The sequence below is a fragment of the Blennius ocellaris genome, assembly GCF_963422515.1.
Source record: "Blennius ocellaris genome assembly, chromosome: 5".
Lineage (NCBI taxonomy): Eukaryota > Metazoa > Chordata > Actinopteri > Blenniiformes > Blenniidae > Blennius > Blennius ocellaris.
Genome location: NC_137654.1, coordinates 1,709,688 through 1,731,345, shown reverse-complemented (window position 1 = coordinate 1,731,345; position 21,658 = coordinate 1,709,688). Strand labels below are relative to the sequence as shown.

Genomic DNA, 21,658 nt, shown 5'->3' with positions numbered 1-21,658 from the left:
GTCACACAGTCACAACATTTGGGCCGAGGGGGTCTTAAGGTCCTCTTTCTTCCTAAGACCATGGTTACACGGACCCGGGTATTTAAAAAACTGGAGATTTGTCTCAGCGTTTGGGCCTTGCACTTATACGACTCACCACAATCAATGATTCCTGAAAACTCAGGCCACAGTGGAGATTTAGAAAAACTCAGCGTCTTTATTTGCATTTAAAGAGGGTAGGCATATATTTACGTCACAATTGGTGACATTTTGTATATTCCAGGATTGTGATTGGCTATCAGGGCTTCATGTTTCTGGTTGCACTGCCCCACACAGGTCTGGCTGCTGCTAGAAGTGTGAACCAGGTTCATATGCAGTCCTTGTCAATGAAGATTTGTTTGTGAATAATTCTAATCACCAGCCACTAGGAGCCTATGACTCCCTTCATTTCCTCCAGTAACACCAGCGTTTACTGCGTTTGTGATGTATTGTGGGTAATCACCACCGAGTCAGTGTGAGTAGATTTGTGGTACCTGTGTTAATAAAGAGACAGTCATAATTCTTTCTTTTTTATTGACCCCTGTACTTGGTGCTCATGGGCAGTTCTCATTGGAATGAGAAACCCTTCTTTTTTTGACTTGGCACTGCCATGTTTTTGTTTCCCCCCCCCTGTGTTTGAGAAGGACTTTGGTGAAGAAATGATGTCATGTTTCTTTTTCTTTTCTCCTCAAAGGTCACTTCAGAGTCCGAGACTGAATTTATATTGTGGGCACTGCTCATGGCTTTTTGTTATTTGGAACCTGTGCTGCTGGCCTTCTTGGGTGTGGTAGAAGGGTGGTAGGAGTGGGGGGGGCCCTAGACCTGGGCCAGAACAGCTAAGACCATGAAACTGAGGCGACACTTCCCACGGCCACCAGAGCAGGACCAGGAAAGACTGGGCTCGTTATGGAGGCCGACCATACTGTGTCCTGTTTCCACTCCATGTATTCTAAATGTCTGCTAGCTCATCTGAATGATTGCAGTCTGAGTTATGGGGAGGACAGGTAGTTTCTGTGTTGATAGTTGAATGTCCCAGGAGGTTGCAGCTCTTTGAACTTCAGCTTAAAAACAGACAGAACTATTCAGAGAAATGTCAAGAAAAATAGAAGATTGTAAAAACATTTCTCTTTTAAAGATATGTGTCTCCTTCAACTGAGAGTAATTTTGAACGACCGTCTGGTGTGTGATTCAAATGTTCATTCAAAGGGGAGTTGAAGAGCCACACATGGTTTTCAGTCTGTCTGTTCCAGAGTGTAAGGTTTCAAATGTTTGTCCAATAGAGACGAACTGAAACTCTTTTAATCATACCTTTTTATCACCATCTTCACCTTTATTGTGTCCATCTCGTAGCCTTGCAGAGTGTTTTTCTCTTCGTTTATTGAGCAGATATTTGAACATTGACCTGATTTTGCTGTGTGTTTGTGCAGGGATGGTGCAGCCGCAGCCCGACGGTCCCATGCGGTGGGGAGAGGACGTGTCGGGAGACGACAGTGGTTGGGCTCTCAGGGTGCCGCCGGAGCTGGCGTCCAATGAGGTGGTGACCAAACTGCTGGGGGACAACCAGCAGCTCCGAGGTAGGAGCTCGCCACAGCCACAGCCGGGCCTCTCTGGACCGCCACCCTGCTCCGGGAGCCCGTCTGATGTCACATGCTTGTGTTCCTGCAGATGCTTTACGGCGCAGTAATCTGGCCCTGCGCCAGCGCTGCGAGGAGATGGAGGGATGGCAGCGGAGGACACGAGAGGAGCGAGAGTTTCTTAGCTGTCGCTTCCAGGAGGCCAGGGCGCTGGTGGAGAGGCTGGCCCAGGAGAATCACTCCTTACAAAGCTTGGTGAACGTGCCGGTCTCCTCCTCCACCTCCTCCACCTCCTCTTTAAATCACTGCTGCAACCAGACCGAAGACCTGCAGGCACGGCCGGCGAGGAATGGCCCAGTGGAGGGGTCAAAGGTCAGTCCTCTGGAAATCCATCCATCCATCCCTCCATCCATCCATCCCTCCATCCATCCATCCATCCCTCCATCCATCCCTCCATCCATCCACCCCTCCCTCCATCCATCCATCCCTCCATCCATCCATCCATCCATCCATCCATCCCTCCATCCCTCCATCCATCCATCCCTCCATCCACCCCTCCCTCCATCCATCCATCCATCCCTCCATCCACCCCTCCCTCCATCCATCCATCCATCCATCCATCCATCCATCCCTCCATCCCTCCATCCATCCATCCCTCCATCCACCCCTCCCTCCATCCATCCATCCATCCCTCCATCCACCCCTCCCTCCATCCATCCATCCCTCCATCCCTCCCTCCCTCCATCCATCCATCCCTCCATCCATCCCTCCATCCCTCCATCCATCCCTCCATCCCTCCATCCCTCCCTCCCTCCCTCCCTCCATCCAGCTCCTCAGTCCATGAACTTCAGTCGACCAGATCTCAAACAAAACAAAAAGGTCTGAACGGAGAGTCAAACTGTTGTCACAGTGGAAAACACTTCCGCTTGATGACCGTTGATGATCATGATTCCTTCAAGTCACCATGTCACTCAGTTTAATCTCGTCAATAAAACTACATTTGCCCTCCATTAAAGCAAAACTACATGAAATGAGAGAGAGGGAAGAGTGGCAGCTCTTTTCCTTTCTTCTGTTCTGAGTGCATGTTTTAAACTATGTGAGGAGTTGAAGTGTCGAGGGAGGGAGGCTGTTCCCGGGGTTGGTGAGAGGAAGGCATTACCAGAAATGGTCGGGGAGAAACACCTGGCCACGCTGAGCATGTTCCATCATCAAGCTGAACTCGGGACAGCTCATGCACAGTGGCAAAGGTTTTTATTCTTCTTTTTGTTTCTTTGTTGAACATATTGGAAAGCAATATTCCTGCCAGACATGGCTGGAACATTTCAAAGTGTTGTGGTGAGGAAGAGTGTCAGACCTAAGTTGTGCCATTGAAGCAGAACAACATTCAGAATGATTCTTTATTGAATAATAACATGATTCAATCAGTAAGACACAAACATTTCATACTCTGTTAATGTGACACAGTTTTATTTTTGTGTTTGGCCTTGATTTAACTAATGTTAAGTACTCTAGTCATTGTTGTGGCTCTTGGTGTTTGTCTGGTCGGTTCTATCATAGACCTTTATGACTCCGAATCAGACATTGCCCCGTTTGACAAGGTCTGACTTCCAGTACTGGCAAAACAATATCCAGGAGCATGACACGATGGTGCAGCCATGCTTTGCTCTGGGCTGCATGAGTCGCTTTTCAAAGGGTTCATCTATCACATTTCACCCATAAGTGCATGAAAACTAATCAGTAACACCTTTGTGTGTGTACCTGGGTATGGTATCGTTACAACTTGTATGAATATGATTCTGGTTCTGCTTCTCGATTCCTTACTTCCATTCCAAAATTGCTATAATTTATATATAATATCCCTGAGAGATAAACTGAAATAATAATTGGGGACTCGGGCTGCTCGATTATGGAAAAAAAAATCATAATCACAATTTTTTGGGGCAAGATTGAAATCACAATTATTCACATGATTATGTCTTTGAATTTGGAACAGCATTTATTGAACATGACTTTCCTGTTAAATATATAAAAATATCTTGTAAACTACCGTATTTTCCATACTATAAGGCACCTAAATACCTCAAATTTTCTTAAAAGCTGCCAGTGCGCCTTATAACCCGGTGCGCCTTATATATGGACGATTGTTCTACTCCAGACTGCTATTTGACAGCTGAACAACCAGAAGCTTTTATTTTGACAACTCTAACTTTGCAACCGGATCTTCAGAGCGGACGACACTCCACACAACACCTTCATCACTCATGGTTGCACACCAACATTCTAACAAACCAAAATAAACTAGATGAAATAATGACTCCCTAAACTGGGGAACAAAAACACATAAACACAATCAACACAACACCAAGCCCAACAACAACCCACAATAACCTCCAACAACACAAAACATGAATTTGTCGCTGCAAGGCATGATGGGACATCCTGAGCTCCTCAGGGCAGCCGATAGAAACTCCCATAATTCATTGCAGCTGTTTGTGGTGTTTTAAATGCAATTATTGGGGGTTCTATTTGGTTTGTGGTGTCGGTAATAATTGTGTTGTGTTGTGTTTTTGTTGCTTGGTTCATGTAGTTTAGTTTATTATTATTATTATTATTACCGGTAGTTGTAAGTTGTCAACCAGCAGTGAAGAAGGTTTTGTGTGTAGTGTCCTCCTGGCATAGGCTGCAGGTAGGACTATCAAAATAAAGTGTGTGCACCTCTCTGGGTGTTAGAAGCAATGGAAAATGTAACTTAATGGCTTTGAGTTATAAATGTTGCCGGTCTATTCCATGCGCCTTATAGGGCGGTGCGCCTTATATATGAATGAAGTTGTAAATTATGTCAATCAATGTAGGTGAGCCTTATAACCCGGTGCCTTATAGGGCAGAAAATACGGTAGTAGTTAAAATATAAACTGTTGTACTGCACTCAACCTTTTGAAAACAAAAAATAAATAAAATATAATAACGGATAGATTCACTTCAATAAATAAGTCCAACATAAATACTTTGCTAAATTGGTACAAAATAAAATTGAGTCAGAGGCAAGGAACTCCAAACTTGACTTTCCAGTGGAACACACTGAAGCGCTTCTCCTTCCTCTCTTTTTTTCTCTCATCGCCAACAGAACGCAACAACAAAACTACTTCCGCTCGAAAACCCTGCCCCTCTACAAAATAAAGTTCCCCAGCGGCCCACAGTAACTGGGTGAATTATGACCTGAACTGATCACCACAGTAGGAACTTTATTTTGTCGGGAGGCAGGGTTGCGGTCAGAAGTGTTTTGGTGTTGCACTGCGCTGCTCTCGTGTTGGAGAGAGAGAGAAAACAATGGAGTTACTCAGAAGTGTGGTTGAATGGAGGATAACATTGTGAGTTCCTTGCTGAACACGCCGCCTCCGACTACAATTGTCTTTCTTCCATTATATGACTTTTGAGAAAATCTTTTTTTATGGGTCCCCATAGTTTGTGTCTGATCGTTTGTGTTCACCGGTTTGGCTGCAAGTTGCAGTGTGCATTAAAGAGGGAAGCCCTTTCTCTTCCACAGAGCTCAACACTAAACTGAACACATGATACTCAGTACGATGGCCGGAGAGAGAAAGACGCTCCTTTCTCTCTCTCTCTTTATCTCTCTGTCATAGAGCAGTTTGATGTGTGGGATGAAGATGCATTGTACCATAAGGAACGTGCTGATTCCCGTTTGTGTTGCTTGTCAGACTCTGGATCAGTGGAAGAGTGCAGGAGGCTCAGAGCAGCACACACAGACCACTCCACCGCGCAGCCTGGTGAGATGCCTTTGAGTCTTTGTTGCTCGTGTTGTGTTGTTGTTCCAACAGGACTGTCTTTGTGTGTCCAGGGGGATTCTTTGTGTGGCTCCCTGAGCTTCCAAGTGCCCTCTTTCCCAGTGTCATTTTCAGAGGGACTGGGAGACGAGCTGGGCCGGGACGGCGGCCAGGTGAGAATGCTCCAGCCCAATTCCACCAATCAAACCCCCCAGACATTTCCACCTCTGATCACACAGGGCCACAACATTAAAATGTCTCATGTGTCGTAAACACTTCCGTTATTTCTCACATACGCCGCTTTGCACACACTGGTGGTTTTGTTGACTGGCTGTAATGAAGCGTCTTCCAGCGCGGTGCAGACGCTCCTCGCAGTAACGAGCCAAGAGGAGACCCAGTGGGAGACGGACGCTGCAGTTAAGAACAGATAAAGAAAGCTCATGGCTTCAGACGGCCACAGTTTCCTCACTCACGACCCCGCCTACATTTGACCACTCTCTGGTGGGGCCGTACAGCCCAGTTGGTTCTGGGGGCACCTTGCTGTACAGCACTGCCCGTTCAGGGATGAGCTGCGGTGGGCCGAGGCTCCAGGAGCCGCAGCAGAAGCACCAAAGCTCTTATCATTCTTCCTCCTGGTGCAGAACCTCACTCCTTTGGTGCAGAACCCTTACGTCGTCGATGTTTTTACTTTACACTTGTGGTGTTTCTCCTCATGTCCAAACCGAGCTCTGACTGCCCCCCCCCCCCCCCCCCCCCGTGTGTCTGTCTCCGCAGCCTGTGGAAGGTGCAAATGAGTTCTTGCAGTTATTGAAGAGCCACAAGGAAAAGCTGGAGGAGGGGATGAAGGAGTTGAGGAAGAAAAATGAAGAACTGGAGAAAGAGAAGGAAGAGGGAGAGAAAGAGCGAGAGCAGATGCGTCGCTGCATCGACCAGCTGTGCAGCAAACTGGCTCAGGCTCAGGTGAGAGAGCAGAGGACTGGTCGCTAGAGGACTGGTCACTAGAGGACTGGTCGCTAGAGGACTGGTCGCTGGAGGACTGGTCGCTAGAGGACTGGTCGCTAGAAGGCTGGTCGCTAGAGGACTGGTCGCTGGAGGACTGGTCGCTAGAGGACTGGTCGCTGGAGGACTGGTCGCTGGAGGACTGGTCGCTAGAGGACTGGTCGCTGGAGGGCTGGTCGCTAGAGGACTGGTCACTAGAGGACTGGTCGCTGGAGGACTGGTCGCTAGAGGACTGGTCGCTAGAGGGCTGGTCGCTAGAGGGCTGGTCACTAGAGGACTGGTCGCTGGAGGACTGGTCGCTAGAGGACTGGTCGCTAGAGGGCTGGTCGCTAGAGGACTGGTCGCTAGAGGGCTGGTCACTAGAGGACTGGTCGCTAGAGGACTGGTAGGACTGGTCACTAGAGGACTGGTCGCTAGAGGACTGGTCGCTAGAGGACTGGTCGCTGGAGGACTGGTCGCTAGAGGGCTGGTCACTAGAGGACTGGTCGCTGGAGGACTGGTCGCTAGAGGACTGGTCGCTGGAGGACTGGTCGCTAGAGGACTGGTCGCTGGAGGGCTGGTCGCTAGAGGACTGGTCACTAGAGGACTGGTCGCTGGAGGACTGGTCGCTAGAGGACTGGTCGCTAGAGGGCTGGTCGCTAGAGGGCTGGTCACTAGAGGACTGGTCGCTGGAGGACTGGTCGCTAGAGGACTGGTCGCTAGAGGGCTGGTCGCTAGAGGACTGGTCGCTAGAGGGCTGGTCACTAGAGGACTGGTCGCTAGAGGACTGGTAGGACTGGTCACTAGAGGACTGGTCGCTAGAGGACTGGTCGCTAGAGGACTGGTCGCTGGAGGACTGGTCGCTAGAGGGCTGGTCACTAGAGGACTGGTCGCTAGAGGACTGGTAGGACTGGTCACTAGAGGACTGGTCGCTGGAGGACTGGTCGCTGGAGGACTGGTAGGACTGGTCGCTAGAGGACTGGTCACTGGAGGACTGGTCGCTAGAGGACTGGTCGCTAGAGGACTGGTCGCTGGAGGACTGGTAGGACTGGTCGCTAGAGGACTGGTCACTGGAGGACTGGTCGCTAGAGGACTGGTCGCTAGAGGACTGGTCGCTAGAGGGCTGGTCACTAGAGGACTGGTCGCTAGAGGACTGGTAGGACTGGTCACTAGAGGACTGGTCGCTGGAGGACTGGTCGCTAGAGGACTGGTCGCTGGAGGACTGGTCGCTGGAGGACTGGTCGCTGGAGGACTGGTAGGACTGGTCGCTAGAGGACTGGTCACTGGAGGACTGGTCGCTAGAGGACTGGTCGCTAGAGGACTGGTCGCTAGAGGACTGGTCGCTGGAGGACTGGTAGGACTGGTCGCTAGAGGACTGGTCACTGGAGGACTGGTCGCTAGAGGACTGGTCGCTAGAGGGCTGGTCACTAGAGGACTGGTCGCTAGAGGACTGGTAGGACTGGTCACTAGAGGACTGGTCGCTGGAGGACTGGTCGCTGGAGGACTGGTAGGACTGGTCGCTAGAGGACTGGTCACTGGAGGACTGGTCGCTAGAGGACTGGTCGCTAGAGGACTGGTCGCTGGAGGACTGGTAGGACTGGTCGCTAGAGGACTGGTCACTGGAGGACTGGTCGCTAGAGGACTGGTCGCTAGAGGACTGGTCGCTAGAGGGCTGGTCACTAGAGGACTGGTCGCTAGAGGACTGGTAGGACTGGTCACTAGAGGACTGGTCGCTGGAGGACTGGTCGCTAGAGGACTGGTCGCTGGAGGACTGGTCGCTGGAGGACTGGTCGCTAGAGGACTGGTCGCTAGAGGACTGGTCACTAGAGGACTGGTCGCTAGAGGACTGGTCGCTAGAGGACTGGTCGCTAGAGGACTGGTCGCTAGAGGACTGGTCGCTAGAGGACCGGTCGCTAGAGGACCGGTTGCTAGAGGACCGGTCGCTGGAGGACCGGTCGCTGGAGGACCGGTCGCTAGAGGACTGGTCGCTGGAGGACTGGTCGCTAGAGGACTGGTCGCTGGAGGACTGGTCGCTGGAGGACTGGTCGCTGGAGGACTGGTAGGACTGGTCGCTAGAGGACTGGTCACTGGAGGACTGGTCGCTAGAGGACTGGTCGCTAGAGGACTGGTCGCTGGAGGACTGGTAGGACTGGTCGCTAGAGGACTGGTCACTGGAGGACTGGTCGCTAGAGGACTGGTCGCTAGAGGACTGGTCGCTAGAGGACTGGCCGCTGGAAGACTGGTCGCTGGAGGACTGGTCGCTGGAGGACTGGTCGCTGGAGGACTGGTCGCTGGAGGACTGGTCGCTAGAGGACTGGTCGCTGGAGGACTGGTCGCTAGAGGACTGGTCGCTAGAGGACTGGTCGCTGGAGGACTGGTCGCTGGAGGACTGGTCACTAGAGGACTGGTCGCTGGAGGACTGGTCGCTAGAGGGCTGGTCACTAGAGGACTGGTCGCTAGAGGACTGGTAGGACTGGTCACTAGAGGACTGGTCGCTGGAGGACTGGTCGCTGGAGGACTGGTAGGACTGGTCGCTAGAGGACTGGTCACTGGAGGACTGGTCGCTAGAGGACTGGTCGCTAGAGGACTGGTCGCTGGAGGACTGGTAGGACTGGTCGCTAGAGGACTGGTCACTGGAGGACTGGTCGCTAGAGGACTGGTCGCTAGAGGACTGGTCGCTAGAGGGCTGGTCACTAGAGGACTGGTCGCTAGAGGACTGGTAGGACTGGTCACTAGAGGACTGGTCGCTGGAGGACTGGTCGCTAGAGGACTGGTCGCTGGAGGACTGGTCGCTGGAGGACTGGTCGCTAGAGGACTGGTCGCTAGAGGACTGGTCACTAGAGGACTGGTCGCTAGAGGACTGGTCGCTAGAGGACTGGTCGCTAGAGGACTGGTCGCTAGAGGACCGGTTGCTAGAGGACCGGTTGCTAGAGGACCGGTCGCTAGAGGACTGGTCGCTGGAGGACTGGTCGCTAGAGGACTGGTCGCTGGAGGACTGGTCGCTAGAGGACTGGTCGCTAGAGGACTGGTCGCTGGAGGACTGGTCGCTGGAGGACTGGTAGGACTGGTCGCTAGAGGACTGGTCACTGGAGGACTGGTCGCTAGAGGACTGGTCGCTAGAGGACTGGTCGCTGGAGGACTGGTAGGACTGGTCGCTAGAGGACTGGTCACTGGAGGACTGGTCGCTAGAGGACTGGTCGCTAGAGGACTGGTCGCTAGAGGACTGGCCGCTGGAAGACTGGTCGCTGGAGGACTGGTCGCTGGAGGACTGGTCGCTGGAGGACTGGTCGCTGGAGGACTGGTCGCTAGAGGACTGGTCGCTGGAGGACTGGTCGCTAGAGGACTGGTCGCTAGAGGACTGGTCGCTGGAGGACTGGTCGCTGGAGGACTGGTCACTAGAGGACTGGTCGCTGGAGGACTGGTCACTAGAGGACTGGTCGCTGGAGGACTGGTCGCTAGAGGACTGGTCGCTAGAGGACTGGTCGCTAGAGGACTGATACACACCGTCACACCCTCCAACACATGAGCCTGCTACCGTCCAATGAAGGTCCTCTTGTTTAAAATACTTGAGGAAAAGCATAAAGTGTGCTTCTCAAAAACTAGTACAGATATTGTAGTTATGATTTTAAACACATTCAATAACATTGTCAGTGTCGGGGACCAAACAGTGAAGCAAAGAAGGAAAACGACGTTATTGAAAAAGAGGTTTTTGTTTTCCTTACAAGAATGAATACAAACACAAGTGGTTTTTCCTGTGAAAAGGGTCATCAAACCAACTCCACTCCAAGCAGCATGCAGCAGGTGTTTGCATGTGGTGCGTGTTGAGGTTTGCTGCACATCAAAGTGTGATGGAAATATGGGCTAAATATTACATCCAAGTGGCAAAACTTTAGTTTTTGTCACAATTGTGTTGCTCTCAGCACTAGACGGCCGCAGACACTCAGAACGTGATGTGACTCAACTCAGACGTTGTGGTCGCTGCAGTCTGGGCCACATCCTCGGCTGGACTTGGACCTGGGGGGAGGGAGCCTCTCGCCAAATCAACCGTGGTAAAAGAAGTTACTTTCCCTGCCAAGTCCATGTCAAAATGCTGTGTATGTGGAATTGTGTACTGATCATTTTTGAGGTGCCAAAAATAACATCAGGCCTCCCCCTTTGCTCACCTTGTGCAGAGCAGGTAGGGAGGGAGGCCACAGGGAGTGTGAGCGCCACACAATCCCAAGCTGCTCTATAGTGGCACCTTCCTCCTTGGCAATTTCCACTTTAGAAGCATCTAGTCTGCAAGGGATTGCAGAAAGCAGCGGCCCGGCCGTGGGGATATAATAGTCTGCTCCATGATTAATGATGAGAAGGTTCAGAACCCAGCCCCTGCCAGGTGACGTCCATGGAAGAAGCTGGCAGGATGTCCGCCAGGCGCCTCTCAGGTCAAGGGTCATTAATGAACAGCACATGATCTGTTTTTGGCTCTGGGATTAAAAACACAGCGCGCTGTCGTCCTCACCCTCACAAACACAATCACAGCCAGTGCATGGTGGGGCTGGTGTTGAGGCGAGGCAGACGCCCCCTGTGGGCGCAAACCACTGTCATTGTTCAACTGCACCAGTGACCAGGTGGGCAGGGCCAGGTGCACTGGGTCTGAGGGGTGAGGGGGGGGTGTCACCTCATCCCTCACCCCTCAGACCCACTGCACCAGTGGCCAGGTGGGCAGGTGCACTGGGTCTGAGGGGTGAGGGAGGGGGTGTCACCTCATCCCTCACTCCTCAGACCCAGTGGCCAGGTGCACTGGGTCTGAGGGGTGTCACCTCATCCCAGCAGCACGAGCATATTGGCTCCGTGGGTTTATGGTCTCACTAACTGTTGAGGGACAGAGGTACTCTGCTCTGGTCTCAGGTCTGCTCAGGTCTCAGGTCTGCTCAGGTCTCAGGTCTACTCAGGTCTCAGGTCTGCTCAGGTCTCAGGTCTACTCAGGTCTCAGGTCTCAGGTCTACTCAGGTCTCAGGTCTCAGGTCTACTCAGGTCTCAGGTCTACTCAGGTCTCAGGTCTACTCAGGTCTCAGGTCTGCTCAGGTCTCAGGTCTGCTCAGGTCTCAGGTCTACTCAGGTCTCAGGTCTACTCAGGTCTCAGGTCTACTCAGGTCTACTCAGGTCTCAGGTCTGCTCTGGTCTCAGGTCTACTCAGGTCTCAGGTCTACTCAGGTCTCAGGTCTGAGGTCTGCTCAGGTCTGCTCAGGTCTCAGGTCTACTCAGGTCTCAGGTCTACTCAGGTCTCAGGTCTGCTCAGGTCTCAGGTCTACTCAGGTCTCAGGTCTCAGGTCTACTCAGGTCTCAGGTCTGCTCAGGTCTCAGGTCTACTCAGGTCTCAGGTCTACTCAGGTCTCAGGTCTACTCAGGTCTCAGGTCTGCTCTGGTCTACTCAGGTCTCAGGTCTACTCAGGTCTCAGGTCTGCTCTGGTCTACTCAGGTCTCAGGTCTCAGGTCTCAGGTCTACTCAGGTCTCAGGTCTCAGGTCTCAGGTCTGCTCTGGTCTACTCAGGTCTCAGGTCTACTCAGGTCTCAGGTCTACTCAGGTCTCAGGTCTGCTCTGGTCTACTCAGGTCTCAGGTCTCAGGTCTCAGGTCTGCTCTGGTCTACTCAGGTCTCAGGTCTCAGGTCTCAGGTCATGACTTGAATTGAGGGTGTTTATTCAGCCACCAGAGACGGCTGTCATCAAAAGCAATATTTGATGCAGGTACTCTGTAGTGATGATTCAGAAGTATGTTTGTACCGTCCGTTGCCGTGGTGATGAGTTCCAGTACTGTGACCACTGTTCTCCAGGCCAGTGGCGGTCCTGAGGAGGGGGTCCCACATCGCTCTGAGGCTCAGCATTCCTCCGACTGGTAAGAGCTCATTCCCCTCAACCTCTGCTTCTGGAAATGCTTCGTTTGAGACTAACAGCACTGAACTGACTCCTGTTCACTCCTGCTTCCTGTTTCCTGTTTCCTGTTTCCTGTTTCTAGCTCAAGTCTGGCTAAACTCACCGAGCAGCTTCAGGCCACACAGGGCAGGTGAGCCCACAACTCTGTGTGGCTCTCTCTCTCTCTCTCTCTCTCTCTCTCTCTCTCTGTCTCTGTCTCTGTCTCTGTCTCTGTCTCTGTCTCTCTCGCTCTCTGTCTCTGTCTCTCTGTCTCTGTCTCTCTCGCTCTCTGTCTCTGTCTCTCTGTCTCTGTCTCTCTCTCTGTCTCTCTCTCTGTCTCTCTCTGTCTCTGTCTCTGTCTCTGTCTCTGTCTCTGTCTCTGTCTCTCGCTCTGTCTCTCTCGCTCTCTGTCTCTGTCTCTCTCTGTCTCTCGCTCTCTCTCTCTCGCTCTCTGTCTCTCTCTCTCTCTCTCTCTCTCTCTGTCTCTGTCTCTGTCTCTGTCTCTCGCTCTGTCTCTCTCGCTCTCTGTCTCTGTCTCTCTGTCTCTGTCTCTCTCTCTGTCTCTCTCTCTCTCTCTCTCTGTCTCTCTCTGTCTCTGTCTCTGTCTCTGTCTCTGTCTCTCGCTCTGTCTCTCTCGCTCTCTGTCTCTGTCTCTCTCTGTCTCTCGCTCTCTCTCTCTCGCTCTCTGTCTCTCTCTCTCTCTCGCTCTCTCTCTCTGTCTCTCTCTCTCTCTCTCTCTCTGTAGTGCATGTTCCTCCGTCTGCACCCGCCTCCTTTCACCCATTGCATGCTCACAAGAGTTAATCCCTCCATGTAGTTCACAATAGTGGCTGCAGAACTGCTCAAATCATTAAAAAGCACTGAAAAAGTGTCTTCTTGGTGCTGTTAGTTCGTCTAAGTGGATAAAATCATAATCAGCGTTATTCATGTGTTTTAGAGTCGGGCCTGGTTTATATGACAAAGTTCAAGTAATAGAACCTTGATTAAGCACCTTTGCTGTCCTGAGGAATGCTGTTTAATGGCATTTCCATTAAAGCGTGGTACTGTTTGTCGGTCTTATTTTAACATCGGCTGCTACTAACGGCTGGTGGCAGCGAGGGAACCAGCTCAATGGAAGCCCGGACAGGGCAGCACGTCTTTGGCAAAGCGTGATCGTAACAATCCACCTTTTGGAATATTGATCATTTAAGCTGATATCCAGAGACACAGAGTTGTAGATCCACCATTCCAGATGCATGCGCCCTCCACAGCGAGGGACACCGATTCTATCGGGTTGTCTACTTTGGCACAACTTGGAAAAGCTCAGACGCCTCCTCCCACGCCTAGGGGGCGCTATAGTGTAATGGAGAAGGAGTGAAGGTAGGTTGAGAAGAATCCAGCAGAGTCGCGACACAACTGTCTAATGGAAAAGTGCCATGAGTACCAACTGATAAGTACATTTTAGTTTTAGGTTATTTCATTCGCGTCTATATTTCAATATTCTATTTTTAGTGTGAGGAAAAATCTACTCCGATAGTTTTCTGTTTCTCACTATTATGTTGTGCAGATTTTGAGTGATAAATATGCAGATATGGCCAACATGACGTGTGTCCAGATCGTCTTTTTGGACACCTGAACTGTTCACATCAAAAAGTATGATGGAGAAACTGATCGAGACTGTAAAGTACAAGATTTGTATAGTGGCATAATAACCTTTAAATTAGTTATTTGGACAGCGCTCAAATTTTATTCTTTTTTTTTTTTTTTGTTTTATTGCAAAGAATTACTCATGTATAGTGAAAATGTTGAGATTTAATTAAATATATAGATAAATAAGCTGTTGCCACGTCATTGCGTCACTCTAAAACGTGATACGGCGATGATTTCACCAGTTTAGCGCTGACAGTGCTCATACAAGAACAAAGAGACAGACTATTCATGGTCCAGGTCCCTGCATCTAGTCTGTCCTGAACCTCGCATGTAGACCAAAGAGACGGGAAACATTCAGTCTCCTCGTCCTCTATTGGTGTTTATTCACGTCTGTCTTGTTTCAGTCTGGAGCCCCTAGTGGCCGAAAAATATAATAATAATAATGATTGATGGATGAATGAGCGTTGGGCTTCTTTGTCCCCATGTGGACATTACATAGTCAATTTCTGCTCCTTTCACTTTATTTCTGGACGTGTCTGAATCAAAAGCTTCAGCATGAGGAGGAATGGAGGTGTAGAATGATAGAAGGAGGAATGGAGGTGTAGAATGATAGGAGGAGGAATGGAGGTGTAGAATGATAGGAGGAGGAATGGAGGTGTAGAATGATAGGAGGAGGAATGGAGGTGTAGAATGATAGGAGGAGGAATGGAGGTGTAGAATGATAGGAGGAATGGAGGTGTAGAATGATAGGAGGACTGGAGGTGTAGAATGATAGGAGGAGGAATGGAGGTGTAGAATGATAGAAGGAATGGAGGTGTAGAATGATAGGAGGAATGGAGGTGTAGAATGATAGGAGGAATGGAGGTGTAGAATGATAGAAGGAGGAATGGAGGAGTAGAATGATAGGAGGAATAGAGGTGTAGAATGATAGGAGGAATGGAGGTGTAGAATGATAGGAGGAGGAATGGAGGTGTAGAATGATAGGAGGAGGAATGGAGGTGTAGAATGATAGGAGGAGGAATGGAGGTGTAGAATGATAGGAGGAATGGAGGTGTAGAATGATAGAAGGAGGAATGGAGGTGTAGAATGATAGGAGGAGGAATGGAGGTGTAGAATGATAGGAGGAGGAATGGAGGTGTAGAATGATAGGAGGAGGAATGGAGGTGTAGAATGATAGAAGGAGGAATGGAGGTGTAGAATGATAGGAGGAGGAATGGAGGTGTAGAATGATAGGAGGAGGAATGGAGGTGTAGAATGATAGGAGGAGGAATGGAGGTGTAGAATGATAGGAGGAGGAATGGAGGTGTAGAATGATAGGAGGAATGGAGGTGTAGAATGATAGGAGGAGGAATGGAGGTGTAGAATGATAGGAGGAGGAATGGAGGTGTAGAATGATAGGAGGAATGGAGGTGTAGAATGATAGGAGGAATGGAGGTGTAGAATGATAGAAGGAGGAATGGAGGTGTAGAATGATAGGAGGAGGAATGGAGGTGTAGAATGATAGGAGGAGGAATGGAGGTGTAGAATGATAGGAGGAGGAATGGAGGTGTAGAATGATAGGAGGAGGAATGGAGGTGTAGAATGATAGGAGGAGGAATGGAGGTGTAGAATGATAGGAGGAGGAATGGAGGTGTAGAATGATAGGAGGAGGAATGGAGGTGTAGAATGATAGGAGGAGGAATGGAGGTGTAGAATGATAGAAGGAGGAATGGAGGTGTAGAATGATAGAATGAGGCATGGAGGTGTAGAATGATAGAATGAGGAATGGAGGTGTAGAATGATAGAATGAGGCATGGAGGTGTAGAATGATAGGAGGAGGCATGGAGGTGTAGAATGATAGAAGGAGGAATGGAGGTGTAGAATGATAGAATGAGGAATGGAGGTGCAGAATGATAGACGGAGGAATGGAGGTGTAGAATGATAGGAGGAGGAATGGAGGTGTAGAATAATAGAATGAGGAATGGAGGTGCAGAATGATAGACGGAGGAATGGAGGTGTAGAATGATAGAACGAGTAATGGAGGTGTAGAATGATAGAACGAGTAATGGAGGTGTAGAATGATAGAACGAGGAATGGAGGTGTAGAATGATAGGAGGAGGAATGGAGGTGTAGAATGATAGGAGGAGGAATGGAGGTGTAGAATGATAGAATGAGGAATGGAGGTGTAGAATGATAGAAGGAGGAATGGAGGTGTAGAATGATAGAAGGAGGAATGGAGGTGTAGAATGATAGAAGGAGGAATGGAGGTGTAGAATGATAGAACGAGGAATGGAGGTGTAGAATGATAGAATGAGGAATGGAGGTGTAGAATGATAGAAGGAGGAATGGAGGTGTAGAATGATAGAAGGAGGAATGGAGGTGTAGAATGATAGAACGAGGAATGGAGGTGTAGAATGATAGAACGAGGAATGGAGGTGTAGAATGATAGAACGAGGAATGGAGGTGTAGAATGATAGGAGGAGGAATGGAGGTGTAGAATGATAGAATGAGGAATGGAGGTGTAGAATGATAGAAGGAGGAATGGAGGTGTAGAATGATAGAAGGAGGAATGGAGGTGTAGAATGATAGAAGGAGGAATGGAGGTGTAGAATGATAGAAGGAGGAATGGAGGTGTAGAATGATAGAACGATAGAATGGAGGTGTAGAATGATAGAACGATAGAATGGAGGTGTAGAATGATAGAACGAGTAATGGAGGTGTAGAATGATAGAACGAGGAATGGAGGTGTAGAATGATAGGAGGAGGAATGGAGGTGTAGAATGATAGGAGGAGGAATGGAGGTGTAGAATGATAGGAGGAGGAATGGAGGTGTAGAATGATAGGAAGAGGAATGGAGGTGTAGAATGATAGAATGAGGAATGGAGGTGTAGAATGATAGAATGGAGGTGTAGAATGATAGAATGGAGGTGTAGAATGATAGGAGGAGGTATGGAGGTGTAGAATGATAGAACGAGGAATGGAGGTGTAGAATGATAGAACGAGGAATGGAGGTGTAGAATGATAGAATGAGGAATGGAGGTGTAGAATGATAGGAAGAGGAATGGAGGTGTAGAATGATAGAATGAGGAATGGAGGTGTAGAATGATAGAATGAGGAATGGAGGTGTAGAATGATAGAATGAGGAATGGAGGTGTAGAATGATAGAATGGAGGTGTAGAATGATAGAATGGAGGTGTAGAATGATAGGAGGAGGTATGGAGGTGTAGAATGATAGAATGGAGGTGTAGAATGATAGAATGGAGGTGTAGAATGATAGAATGATAGAATGGAGGTGTAGAATGATAGAATGGAGGTGTAGAATGATAGAATGGAGGTGTAGAATGATAGAATGATAGAATGGAGGTGTAGAATGATAGAATGGAGGTGTAGAATGATAGAATGGAGGTGTAGAATGATAGAATGATAGAATGGAGGTGTAGAATGATAGAATGGAGGTGTAGAATGATAGAATGGAGGTGTAGAATGATAGAATGGAGGTGTAGAATGATAGAATGGAGGTGTAGAATGATAGAATGATAGAATGGAGGTGTAGAATGATAGAATGGAGGTGTAGAATGACAGAACGCTGCTCTACAGCGTTTATAATGGAAACCTACGTAAATGATTAAAGTTCTCTTTCACATGAAACCATTAAAAGACTCATTTTATGGTTAAAGATCCAGCTTTCATTTACACTAGTGTGTAGTTTGTTTAGTAGTTGCTGATGAAGCCAAGGTGTTGCTTCATTGTAGAGTAGTGTGGGTAGAAGAGACCAGTGCAGCGTCTGGTAGGGAGAAGACCTCAGCCTGCGGTCGGAACACAAACAAGACCATGAAAAGCGTGAAGAAACCTGCTTCTAGAGTCCAGAGCTCAGGCAGTTGACAGGGCAGCTCGGCAGGACCTCCAGAGCCACGGCTCCGTGATCACAGATTACATGATCTCATTCCTTCGTATCATTCACTTCAGGGATCAACTTATTATATCATTCACACGTGTATTTTTCTTCCTATAGTCACTCCGGGGCTCCATGTTCACTAGATTTCAGAAAGCCTGTTCAGCCTCTCTTCCACCTTGTAGGTAGTGAAAACTTCAGAGATCACTCCCCCAGCTGATGTGGGGTCAGACCTGCTCTGGCCAGCATTGCACCAGTTTAGCCCCTGATAGGCTTTGGAGGTGGAAAGACGAAGAACTGGTGCTGAATCTGGCCCTGGACCAGAACTAGAACCTGGTTGTTTCTGGTGAAAAAGCCCCTCTTGGGCCAGTTTTGCTTCTGACTCAGCTGCTGAAGTGGTCAAACTGTTCCTGATAGGAGAATTAGACACCAAACTGATTCTCTTCAACTATTCAACTGCCTCATGTGCAGCACTGCTATGCAAGTTGGACTGACCTGAACAGTAGGAAATGTTTCTCTGTAGGTACCGTGATCTGGAGGACAAACTGAACTATCTGCAGAAGAGTTCCGTTCAGCGTGACAGAACTGAAGCTCTGCTCAAACAGAAGGACAAGGACTGTGCTCAGGTTAGTCTTCATCCACGTGTCCGAGCTCCTCCCTATGCAGCTTTGTAGAAGGTCTTCTACCTGTTGGTGCTGTTGCAGATGGCCAAGGACTGCGAGGCCCTGAAGGCCCAGGCCACCTCCCTGCTGGGGGAGCTGAAGGAGAGGCAGAGCTGCTTGGACAAAAGCGAGCACGAGCGCAAAGTGCTGGAGGAGGAGTGAGTGGACGGCAGTGCAGCCGCAAGACCTCCGCCGACTGACATTGTGTGGTGTTCATGGTGTGTGTTTGTCCCCACGCTGCTTCACAGGCGCTGCAGTAACATCAAAGGCCTCCAGGTGGCCAAGCGGGAGCAAGAGCAGCAGCGCAAGCAGCATCAAGTGACCCTGGACAAACTGATGCTGCAGAACCAGAACCTGGAGCAGGCCTTGAAGACCGAGAGGCACGTGGTCACAGAGGAGAAGTGGGTTCAACACAACACACACACACACACACACACACACACACACATTCCCATCTGGCATTAACTGGCATTTCAGGCGACCCGATGACCTGTGAGTCCTGACTGCTGTCAGCACAGGACGCTAACGTCACACATCCACCTCTGTTACAGTTACAATAACTGCTCAGAGCTGCATTCAGGATGTCCACAGGCTGACTGTCGTTATCAAGAGGAAGCTTTTCATCAGCATGCTCTCTGGCAGTTTGCTGCTGACGGGACTGTATAAACGCTGAACCCTGTGTGATTTAAAAATCACCTCTGGATTTAATTTGATCTCCGGGGTGCATTGGTCTGCAGTGTGGATATTTGTAGACTGCTCCACAATCCATTTTTAGATTTGTTTGTGTGATCAAAGGACCACAATGCCTTGCTATCAATGCTTGACAGTTCCTGGGGCCAAACAACACGTCTACCGTCCGGACCAATCCTAGTGCTGCATGTTCTCTTGTCATAGAAAGTTGCAGCAGGAAAAAGGGTCAGAACAAGTTCTATATTTGATTTTCCTAGTACATTTTTAAAATCGATTTGAACATCATTTAAAGGTGACTTAATGTGACTGCTGGATTGCAGGGATGCGCATATTGTCTTCAAATCTGTTTTTCATAATGTGGGAAATTCCTGCACACAGGGCTGTGTGCACAACGTCTGCCCCGCAAATGTTCTATAACACAGTCTGTCAATCCACATTTAGTGGCGGATCTGACAACACCTGTGGGTGTGGTTCTGTTTTTTTACTACTGTCACTACTACATTCACACTGCACAAGATGCCTGAGAAATCCCTGACTGATGAGGGTCTGGACAAACAAATTATGTCATTTTCTTCATGCAGCTCTTTCTGCCAGAAGACATTTTGTTGTGCCGTGCCAACTGTCCAGGCTGGAGTATGTTTTGATGTGTGGTCCGCAAACTCTTGTGTGATTGGTCTTTTTAGTTCCACTTTCTGCCTCAAGTCTGCAGCAATACGGTGCCTGGTGTGTTTACACACTGCCGTGTGCTGCACACACTTCTTCCAGCTCGCGAATGACTATCAGTCATATTTTAATCATGTTTACCATGTAACCTGACTCCTGTGTGAGACACGACCCTCGTGAGCGTGTAGCATGGGCCAGAGTTCCGTCATTCCCCTGAATGCATCCCTCAGGCCTGTCAGCTCCAGTGCTTTACGTGGTCCAGTTAAGACTGGACCACGTAAAGCAGCACATGATGGCTACAATACCGAGACAGAAATGTCACTTTTAGGGGAAATTCTGGAGACGCGGCTGCGCTCAAAACGAGGGAATTACAGGTGGAAGTAGAATCGATTTTTTATCATAATGAAGCTCAGTGAGCATTTATAAGGTCCAGAGCCAAGTGAATTAAAGAGGTGAGGAAAAAAACACATTATATATACAATTAACTCTCATGATGAACGGGGACGAATGCTTGTCACCAAAAAGTATCGCCAAGGATATTGTGAATTACTCTAGCAACCAGTATGCACCTTGTGGCGGCCAGCCTGGCCACGCCCCCCGCCATTACCACTGGTGCGCTGAGCAGCTGGGTTTGGCCTGCGCCTCACCTGGTAGTGTCCAGGGAACACCGGGAGAAACATGTCAGAGGCTCGCCTTAATTGCTCGTTGAGAGAAGTGAATCCTGTGTGGGTTCCTCCCTGCCAAGATGTTCATGAACATCTTCATCCAGCCACTGCAGCACCATGCCACTGCTTGTTTATTGTCTAAAAGAAACAAATACAGCACCATGCCACTGCTTGTTTATTGTCTAAAAGAAACAAATACAGCACCATGCCACTGCTTGTTTGCGTTCTTTTTTAAACTGGCGATAAATGCAGAGAAAGCGTTTTTCCCTTGCTGACATGTTTGGGCTGCCACTGCAGCCTTCCTCAGAGCGTCATCTGATGTGTGATGACGTGTTTGTCTATCAGGTGACCAGCCTGACTGATCTGTCAGATGCTGTGAGGATGTTCTCCCGCAGCCTGGTTGATCCTTCAGCCATCGGGATGTCGATCTGAAAAACAGTGATATCATGCATATTGATAGGTTTGCCAACCCATCAACAAATCGTATGTTGTTATGTTGTTATATACTCTCACACATACCGATGAGGTGTTTTCTTACCTGCTGGTCACTGAAAGGCAGCTTCCTCAGTTTGAGATGGTGCTTGACGGCAGGTGATGCTGACGGTCTCTTCCAGAGGTATATTCTGTCTGAACGGACCCTCGACTCCGTCAGATCATCATGGAAGCCCTGAAGCCAAAGTCTTGTAAGAATAAACATTCTGTCTTGTCATTTCCTGTGAATAGTTTCACTTTGCGTCATTTCAGGCAAGTGGATTTCCACCTGCATCACTTTCGATGAGTGGGCTTCCGCTTACATCATTTTGGGAGCGCAGGCTTCCACTGTGCTTCATTGCCGTAGAATGGCCTTCTGCCTTGCACCGTTGCAAGCATGGTGGCGGCCGCATACGAGTATGGCGGTGGCCATGAATAACTATGTCCGCAACACTGCCATATTGGGTTCTGCACCAGCAGCCTTTCAAAAAACAGGATCTTCACATAATGTCCCGACTCCTCCAGGTAGGTATAGACCCGAGGCAACAGAATCGCATCCTCGACTCCCAAGAGGCTTCTGATAAGCAAACTGGAGTGGGTCCATTGTCTCAGTGAACTCTGATGTCAAGAACCGGAGGACCAGGTGTTCCAGTATCTTCATGATATGAGATCTTAGGGCCACAGGTCTGTAGTCCTTCAACTCTGCTGGGCATCCCACCGCTACCAGAAAGGATGTCTTCCACAGCTCTGGTACTTTGCCTGTTG

At 49.3% G+C, this 21,658-nt stretch overlaps 1 protein-coding gene across 4 annotated transcripts in view; it reads left to right on the top strand.

Moving 5' to 3' along the window:
* Positions 1–21,658, top strand: part of ikbkg (inhibitor of nuclear factor kappa B kinase regulatory subunit gamma) — a 49,523-nt gene that overhangs the window by 9,728 nt on the left and 18,137 nt on the right. The window contains exons 2-11 of one of the 4 annotated variants that reach the window (XM_080496258.1): positions 1,446–1,592; positions 1,684–1,964; positions 5,306–5,374; positions 5,446–5,544; positions 6,146–6,331; positions 12,164–12,225; positions 12,346–12,393; positions 18,266–18,368; positions 18,447–18,562; positions 18,653–18,805. In XM_080496258.1, the coding sequence (XP_080352384.1) occupies positions 1,448–1,592; positions 1,684–1,964; positions 5,306–5,374; positions 5,446–5,544; positions 6,146–6,331; positions 12,164–12,225; positions 12,346–12,393; positions 18,266–18,368; positions 18,447–18,562; positions 18,653–18,805 (1,262 nt within the window). In that variant the 5' untranslated portion in view covers positions 1,446–1,447. The remainder of the gene's footprint in view (positions 1–1,445; positions 1,593–1,683; positions 1,965–5,305; positions 5,375–5,445; positions 5,545–6,145; positions 6,332–12,163; positions 12,226–12,345; positions 12,394–18,265; positions 18,369–18,446; positions 18,563–18,652; positions 18,806–21,658) is intronic. The other 3 variants (XM_080496260.1, XM_080496261.1, XM_080496259.1) reach the window with 3 other exon arrangements.